Source organism: Lactuca saligna, chromosome 5 (assembly GCF_052625555.1).
Source record: "Lactuca saligna cultivar CGN05327 chromosome 5, ASM5262555v1, whole genome shotgun sequence".
Taxonomy (NCBI): domain Eukaryota; kingdom Viridiplantae; phylum Streptophyta; class Magnoliopsida; order Asterales; family Asteraceae; genus Lactuca; species Lactuca saligna.
The window spans coordinates 239,900,955-239,909,554 of NC_136421.1; the positions used below are offsets into that span (position 1 = coordinate 239,900,955).

Below are 8,600 nucleotides of genomic sequence, written 5' to 3' on the forward strand. Positions count from 1 at the left end.
AATCCGTTCGAGTATATGGTTGACTACACAGCTAGGGAGTCCACGTCCAGTGTAAGTCATATAAAGGTAACCAATGTTCATAGTTATTGATAAAGATTTTATCTATTTTTGTGTGTTATAAGTCCACACTAGCAACATGATTCACTCGACCGCCTAGAATAATCGCATGTTGTCATCTACTTTGGTCGATGACCCAGACATACCTACCGGTTGTCTGATGTGGACCCGTCATTTCTGGTCATCCAAGAAAGAGGATGAATACTACACTCCACTCTGATCTCACATTTAACCCTTAGAATGAGACCTGATCAATGTGAAACTTATTTATAACTAAGTACCTTTCATAAGTCCATAACTAAACCAGATTATATCGAAAGGCAATTTTGATTCTGACATAGTTCCTAATAGGCAGTACTATTATAGGTATACAAGTAGCACATAACATAATAAGAATAGTTAACATTTAATAAATACTTCTATTAATTTATGCTCCTGAAAGTAACTCGCACTCACTATAACACCTCCCCTTTAATCATGTTTAGACACTTCAAATTCCCTTTGCCAATCCATATAAATGCATATGAATAAAACATAACACACATGATCTTCACGTGAAATACATAATGAGTCATCCTTCTTTATTTTCTTTGGGTATATCAACTCAATTACCCCACCCCCAGATGGAAATTCACAATCGACAATGGTCAATATTGCCCTTTAGTAAGTAGTTTAATTACATGCTACACTCTCCCATATTCAAATAAAATACAGATTGAAAAAAGAAAATGAAGGCCAGCAAAAGACATAAATGCCCTATCCAAAACAGTAGCAAATAAAATGGGAATATATAAATATTTTTAAAAAAAATGAAATAAAGGGTAACCCTACTAAGATTAAAATTTAAAGCGTGTAAGGGTGTGAGGTCTAACAAGCCAAAAGCATTCATTCACCATTTACATTCAAACCTTTTTCATCCCGTGTGATCATCAAACTCACCACATCGTTCTTGGCTTCTCATAAGATTTGCATAAATAAACCAAATCCAAGAAAAACCCTTAAAACACCCACCAAAAAAAAAAAAAAAAAAAAAAAACAATTTCAAGATCCATCCATTGACACGTCAGTAGCATTTGGATTCACAGAAGTGGGCCCCAGATTTTGTGGAGCCGTATTCTCAACAGCAGCAGCTCCAAAAGTGAACTCGTTTGGTGGAGGGATGTCTGCACGCGCAAAAATGGAGGCGGTTGCAGCGGTGTTGAACGCCGGAAAGGCCGGAGGAATGTTCCCCGGATTTGTAAACCCAAAGCTGAATGGGGCGGCACCACCACCTGAGATTGGCAGCAGAGCAACAACACCGCCCTCCACAACCGCCTGAACCTTCTGTGCGTACTCTTGTAGTTGCTGCAAAACAGCTACACATAACAAATTCATCATCAGAAAAAACAAAAAAGTGATTTTATATTTCAAAACCACCACCACCTGCCGCCTCCACCACCACCATACCTGGAAGTAAGTCAACAGACGGTCTGCGTTCTTTGACCCATTGGTAGCTCTGGTCAAGAGTCCACCTTCTGCTCTTCATTAAGTATGCCATAACAACAGCAGGTGACCTGTCAAAAAAAATATACAAAAACGTTTTTTCATGGATTATAATATGAGTGATTTATTATATGAGATACGAGAATAAAAATGTGTCATGTTTTTGTACAAATTTTAATTTGGAAAAAAAGAGCCACGAAATAATAGTGATTTTGCAGAAAGAGATTACCTGTTTTTTCCTGACATACAGTGGACAAGAACACGAGCTTTATCCTTTTCACATTGATCTGTAAAAAACAAGTTTTAATATCATATTTACAATGTAACAAACATAAAAATGTAACATAGGATTAAAAGATACATACCTAGAAAAGCAACTGCATCATCAAATGCAATGGTTGGGCTATCTGGGAGACAATGATAAGTAAATGAATTTTTGTAGAGATTCTGACAAGCAGGAACAGTCTGCATTTTATAAATTAAAAAAAAAAAAAAAAAAAAAATCACCATATGATTATTAGAGATCTTAAATAGATAGTGATAAATGTTAATGACTTGTTTATGCAATGAAGTTACATGTCGCATCAATTTATGCATTCATAGATTGATAAGTGATCAACTTTATTGCAAAAATAGGTAAGCATTGCATCATTAACTTAAAATCTTGAATAAAATGTATGTTATCTTGTGCAATTTCAATTGCAAAACTTAAAGGAGGGATCAGGCAAAGTATCAATAAGATATTGGTAAAAAAACAGTACACAAAAAGAAGGATCTTTTTGATCAACTTTGGGCAAGATTGTGCCCACATTTTATTAATGCTGATAACTTAACAAGTGAATGGAAACTCATACTTAAAAATATAACACCAATGAGAAAACAGCAGGCTTTAAATCTAGCTGTGTGACCTATGTCTCTTGTCCTTGATGCAAATAAATGATTACAATCCACTAAAAAGTACTAAAGATTTTGTTGGAGAATTGAAAGTACATCATGTTACAGTTGCTATTCAACAAGTGGTAGAAAATCTTGTTGAAGATCAAGATTTAAAACGGATAAGGGCAGCCAAAAAGTGATCAAGTGAGCCTAAGGAAAAACGAATCGATAAGAGCAAGTGATACCACATTAGATTGATTTAAGAACTCATGAATTAATCAATCAATCACATCCAATCAAATCTTGAAATTGAAATTGAAACAAAGAGATAAATTGAGAAGGGGCGTACATTAAGAACGCGAGAAATCCCGAGCGTTTTGAGAAGTTCCGAACGAGACGCGTTGTCGTAGCTACCAAGATAAAGCAAGTCCGGCAAGATTTCCGATGGAAAAGCGCTAACTTGAATCAAAGTTTTTTCAGGGCCGACCGGCATACGGTGGCCACAAATCCCACAAACTTCTCCCTCTTCGTATTTGTGGTAGTGTCCACAAATCCCACATGGGTTTTCTCTCTCCCTCTTCCTCATTCTCGATGATGATCGTAAAAACGGTTCGATGGTATCTATGAGTTTTTCAATCAAAATCCAAAATCAGTGAAAACCCAGATGGAAGGATATATGTGCGATTGAAACAGATTTGAACTGGGTATGCGTCTGAATATTATATTGGGTTCCGGGGTAAGATGTTCAGAGATGGGCTTCTGCCTTATAGCTAGCACAGACTAAAAAGGAGGCGGACGAAGATGAGAAAGAATGAAAGATATTTCCTTTTTGGAAGTTACGGCGATGCGCTAATGAGATTGGGGTTTAAATTTGTTTAATCGTGGATTTGGGTTTTTAATTAGGGATCCCCAAAGTCAAAAACGTAATCATCTTTTTGCAAAGTTTTGAAAAAATCTCGTAGATGAACAAACCCTAGCCTCTAGTCCCCAACTCACTGTTTTGTTTCCCTTTCTCTTTGTATTGATCTTTTAACTAATTTAAAATCATTATAGTTTAAATTTAAGGTTTTTTCCCATAAAAGATTATTTGTTAATAATAAAATGTAAAGATATACATTATGATAATCTCAAAACTCATAACTAAAATGTAAAGATTATTCTTTATACCATGAACTCATTGGCTACATAATAATGATAATCTACATTAGTTGAAAAGTTGTTTGACAATACTAGATTAGGGTCATTAGGTCAAGAAAGGAGAACCACATTCAAGAGTAGAAAACAATGGGCAACAACAAAAGTAGGTAATTTTTCCTTAAGGTTGTAGATAAACATTTTATAACAAACAATGGGCAACAACAAAGGTAGGCAATTTTTCTGTAAGGTTGTAGATAAATATTTTACAACAATATTGAAAGTGTTAACTATTTGGCAATTGCCCCATACAAGGTGATATCATGAAGGTTTTAGAGGTGAAACATTTATACAAACCAACCCTATCCATGCTAAGCATCATAGTTTTTGAGCCTCCTATTTTAATGTAGGTTGACAGTCCTTTTGATTTCATTAAATCATTTCATAAAGGAAATATGTGTGGGAGGGAGGGTTTGAGAGCACAAAACATTTTGGTTGCTCTATATATCTTATGTGGAATCACAGTAATGGTTAATTTGCATCTAGAAGAAGATGTTTGCCGAGTTTGATAAAAGTTGTGTCTACTCCTCTTACGTCGTTTCAAAAACTCAACAATGAAATCCGACCAATTACAGCGGGCATTATATGTAGGCATCTGGTTTATAAGGATTCCATGAAAGGTGCAGGTAAAGAAATAACAAAGCACTTTAATGATTTTTAATTTGATAAAGAAAAGGAAAGGATAATTTCTTAAAAAGGGGATTTATAAATGGTTCGTAGAGGCGAGGTCGAACTAGGTGTATTGAATTGAATGGCTATAAGTTAACTCTTATCAAGGGTTAGACGCATCCTTATCAAATCAGCTTGAATTGAAGATTAGGGAAGAGTTGGTTTACATTGTGGAAGAAAGATATATATATATATATATATATATATATATATATATATATATATATATATATATATATATATATATATGTGATATTAGATATTGATTAGTTATATATGAGCTAAATATATATCTAATTTGCAGATTTTCTTTTCGAGTGAGGTCGCATTACATAGTGCCAATAGGATATTAAGTGAACGTTACATCGATAGGTCTGCTGCAATACTTAAAGTGGATTTCTCGAATGCCTTTAAACAGATGGATAAATCAACATTACTTTATGAGGTTATGTTAAGGTGTAACGTCCGGATTCAGGTATGTGATACTTCAAGGTTTATCAAATAAAATTTGGGGGTTTAGTTTTTTTTTTTTTTTGTCACGACGAGGTGCGGCCACGTCATTTAAGTAGCGAAGTAGTCAGGAGATAGACTATGGTGACTGGGCACAAAACCATGCTTTGGGCCCTATATAATGATGTTAACTCTTTAGGGTTTATCTATATTGTAGCATCCACTTCCAGAAAGCCAAACCCTAGCCTTGTGTGTGTGTGTGTTTTAGTGTGTGAGGGAGATTTTGAGCCTCAAAGCACTATTTAGAGAATAAGAAAGTGATATTGGAGCTTGTAGAGATTGTTCCGGCTGATTTTCTACATTCAAGCTTCTTCGGGATCTTTATAAGGTATAAAGTTCATACCTTTTTGGCTTAATGATTGTTTATTATGGTTATAAAGTCATTTATTGGTCTTTTGATGAGGTTCTTGGAGTTTCAGCAACTGCAAGACCATTGCTTGAGTTTAGGATGATTTGTTGACCTTTTAGTCCCATAAAGTTGAGAGTGTGGTACATTTTCAAGCCATGCATGAACTTTGAGTCATTTTAGTCCCTTAGAGAAGTTAGGGTTTCAGATATAAGAAATTTGAGCATGGGGAATGGATAAAGTTGGATCTTTATCCATGCATTCCATTAGTCGATCCAGATCTGAGTTTTAGAGCTCTATATTTGAGGTAACAACGTGGGTCACAAGGCCTAGTCAAGACTGTTTTTGTGTAATACCCAAAATCTAAAAGGTTAATTGTGGGATTATGCCAATTTTAAGTTGAACTCAGCGACTTGGATGAGCCAAGTTGGCAAGTTGAAGATGAAGAATCCTAGGGATTTAATGGGTCTACTCGACGAGTTGAGGAGCCTCAACTCAACGAGTAAAAGTTGGCTTGACCGCGAAGTTTAATGAGGCAACTCGAGTTGAGGAGTCTCAACTGAGTGAGTTGGCCACTCAGAAGGAAACCCTAAGGTCTTGCACCCTTTTAAAGGCCTTAAGTCTTCTTTTGGCCTCCTTATGAGCGTCCACTGTTCCCAAAAACCCTAAATCGAATTTTAGCCTCCTCTATCAAGCATTTGGACCTTGGAGAATAGTTTGGTGTCCATTTTTATGCCTTATGAAGGGGAGTAGAAGATCTTGAAGTTTCAAGCTTGGAGAAGGAAGCCTTGGATCCAGAATCACTCCATTTCTCGTAGCTATTTCGAGGTATCAAGTTCAAACCTTGATTGTTAGATGATTAGATCTTCTTATTTGGGTTTTATAGTTTTTTTGGCATTTGTTTTGAGTTTATTGATGAGTTAACTGGTGTAAAGGTTCATCCTTTCAAATCTGAGTTTATTTTGCTACCCTTGAGGTTAAAGGTGCAAACTTTAGGAGGATCTTGATATCATGCATACATTAAGTTAAGTGTTAAGTTCACTTGAAGCTTAAGAGCTTCATCTACACATACATGGACGTAAAGTTAGCAACTTTGTGTGGTTTTCCAACTCAAGGAAGTTAGATCTATGTTTTGTGGCCATGCCTTTATGGATTAGGTGCTTCATAAATTAAGTTGTTGGACTTTGAGCGCACTCGACGAGTTTATGGATAAACTCGACGAGTTGGCTCGATTTTCCCCGATATTTTCAGATGAAGAGAGGAACTCGACGGGTTGGTGGGTAAACTCGACGAGTTGACTTGGGTTTTCTCGATCTGTGCAGATTGATGGAGAAACTCGACGAGTTGAAGGACAACTCGGCAAGTTGGGTCAAACTGGACCATTGACTTTGACTTTTGACTTATGTCTTTGACCAAGTTTGTCTCAAAGGGTTATTTATGGTAATCTGATTTGTATTTAAGGAAATTATGGGCTTAGGGTAAGACCCATATGGGGTTGGGCCCAATTTGGAAAATTAGGCCATTAGTGGGCCTTTATGGATCTTTTGGTTTTGGGCCTCGGTTTTAGTGTATGTTAGGTCAAGGGTAAAATGGTCATTTTACCCCAAGTATGGATATTAATTTATGGCATGGAACCCAATTGCTAATTGGGTGTGTTTTAGTATTGATAGCTCGGGAAGCTGGCAGAGCAGCAACTAAGGATTTCTTTCGGGGAGATTACGCATTCAAGGTGAGTTTTTCCTCATTGTACTTTTGCATCAATGGCACTAATGTTGGCCCTTTTGGATTGTTATCCTGGTTTATCGTATGCTTGTATGTTATAATGATCTGTTAGATCGGTATCCTGGTAGGTAGGATGTTGCCTTGTTGTGGTGATCTGTTAGATCGGTATCCTGGTAGATAGGATGTTGCTATTTTGTAGTGATCTACTAGATCAATATCCTAGTAGATAGGATGTTGCCATGTTGTGGTGATCTGTTAGATTTGTATCCTGGTAGATAGGATGATGCTATGCTTAGTGATTTGTAAGATCTGTCTGTTTGTCTGTTAACTGGTTATATGTTAATTATTATGTATATGCCGACATGTGTGTGTGATTGGGTTGACGAGCTCCTGCTTTTTGTTGAAGGCCAGCAGACCCAGGGCGGTGTGGATAGACTAAAGGCCTACGAGGTGGACCAGTCAGGCCGAAGGCCCCGAGGATGATCCATATATGTTGTAGTCCTGGTGAGGTGGTCCAGACATGTTGAAGGTCCTGTGAGCGGTCCATATATGTTGTAGGTCTGGTGAGGCGGTCAAGACATGATGAAGGCTTTGTATACATGTTGTTATTTGTATATGTTATCTGTTTGAGTGCTGGTACTTTGGGGGAAACTCACTAAGCTTCGTGCTTATAGTTTTGGTTTATGGTTTCAGGTACTTCCGTGGATCGTGGCAAGGTGAAGGCATGACAATACACTGTTGGATAAGGTGTCTAAGTCCATAACTATATTTGGTATGTACTAAACCCGAAAGTAGCATGGTCCATTTGGGTTGCATTTCACCGGAACAATTTGTAAGGATGGACTTTTGAGAACATGTTATTTATGATTTATTAATATATTTTAAGTTCTAATATATTAATATGAAATCATAATATTTAATTAGTATTGATCAAGAATTAGTTTGAAATTAATTTAGTGATCAAAAGAGACTAATTAAATGTAAAGGGATTGATTTGGTAAATCAATGATTCCTATAGTATAGGCCTATGGTTATTTAGGTTGGGCTAAAACAACATGGTAGTCCATGGATAGTCCATGGTGGTTTAACCCATGGATCCTAAGTAAGATGAAAGGTCATGCACATTAGGGTTTACATCGATGTAACCCTAATCCTAGCCACACTATAAAATTAACCCTTTAGCTCATGAAATTGGCCACTAAAGGGCATTGTAGAGCCATAACCGATTTTTGGGTGTTAGTATTGTAACGCCCGTAGATCCGGGCTAGTCAATTTAGAGATAATAGGGATCGAAAACAAATTTTTGACAAAATATTATTTAGAATAGATAATCTTAACCAAGTTGTAGAATACGTATCAAGGGTTCCGTACATATAAAGAACATTGAAATCCGAGTTATAACGAAGAAGTTATGGTCCGTTGAAGTTTTACGGCAAAACCGGCACGACACCGGGAGACGTAAATAGTGAATTTACGATGGAGGACTTTTTAGCCTTAGAAATCTAAAAAAAATTGTAGTATACGTTAAACCGAGAACATACAAAAAAAAAAAAAGAACGCCCAAATCTGACTTCGTATGTGGAAGTTATGAATTTTCTAAGATTTGGCTTAGTAGTGCACAGCCTGAAACTCGAATGTGAAAGTTACGGATTTTAGAAGTCGAAAGTGTATTGTGCGAAAATGAGTGATGTGGCACAATCTTGGCCATTGCTTTCTACCCAAGTCTTGCCACTAGATGGTGACA

At 36.6% G+C, this 8,600-nt stretch overlaps 1 protein-coding gene across 1 annotated transcript; it reads right to left on the reverse strand.

Annotated features, from left to right (window-relative positions):
• Positions 1 to 872: 872 nt before the first annotated feature.
• On the reverse strand, positions 873 to 3,357 carry IBR5 (indole-3-butyric acid response 5). The gene is made up of 5 exons (XM_078995252.1): positions 2,765 to 3,357; positions 1,905 to 2,004; positions 1,769 to 1,826; positions 1,504 to 1,610; positions 873 to 1,412 (listed from the first exon to the last, which is right to left on the reverse strand). Exons 1-5 carry the CDS (start codon positions 2,999 to 3,001, stop codon positions 1,099 to 1,101), a joined length of 816 nt encoding a protein of 271 aa, XP_078851378.1. The 5' UTR covers positions 3,002 to 3,357; the 3' UTR covers positions 873 to 1,098.
• Positions 3,358 to 8,600: the final 5,243 nt, after the last annotated feature.

Excerpts from the sequence above, each read along its gene's own strand:
- IBR5 (XM_078995252.1), bottom strand. The coding sequence starts at position 3,001 with ATGAGGAAGAGGGAGAGAGAAAACCCATGTGGGATTTGTGGACACTAC. Across the intron at positions 2,005-2,764 it reads GGATTTCTCGCGTTCTTAAT|ACTGTTCCTGCTTGTCAGAA; the intron begins GTACGCCCCTTC and ends TATAAAATGCAG. Across the intron at positions 1,413-1,503 it reads GTCTGTTGACTTACTTCCAG|CTGTTTTGCAGCAACTACAA; the intron begins GTATGGTGGTGG and ends TGTTATGTGTAG.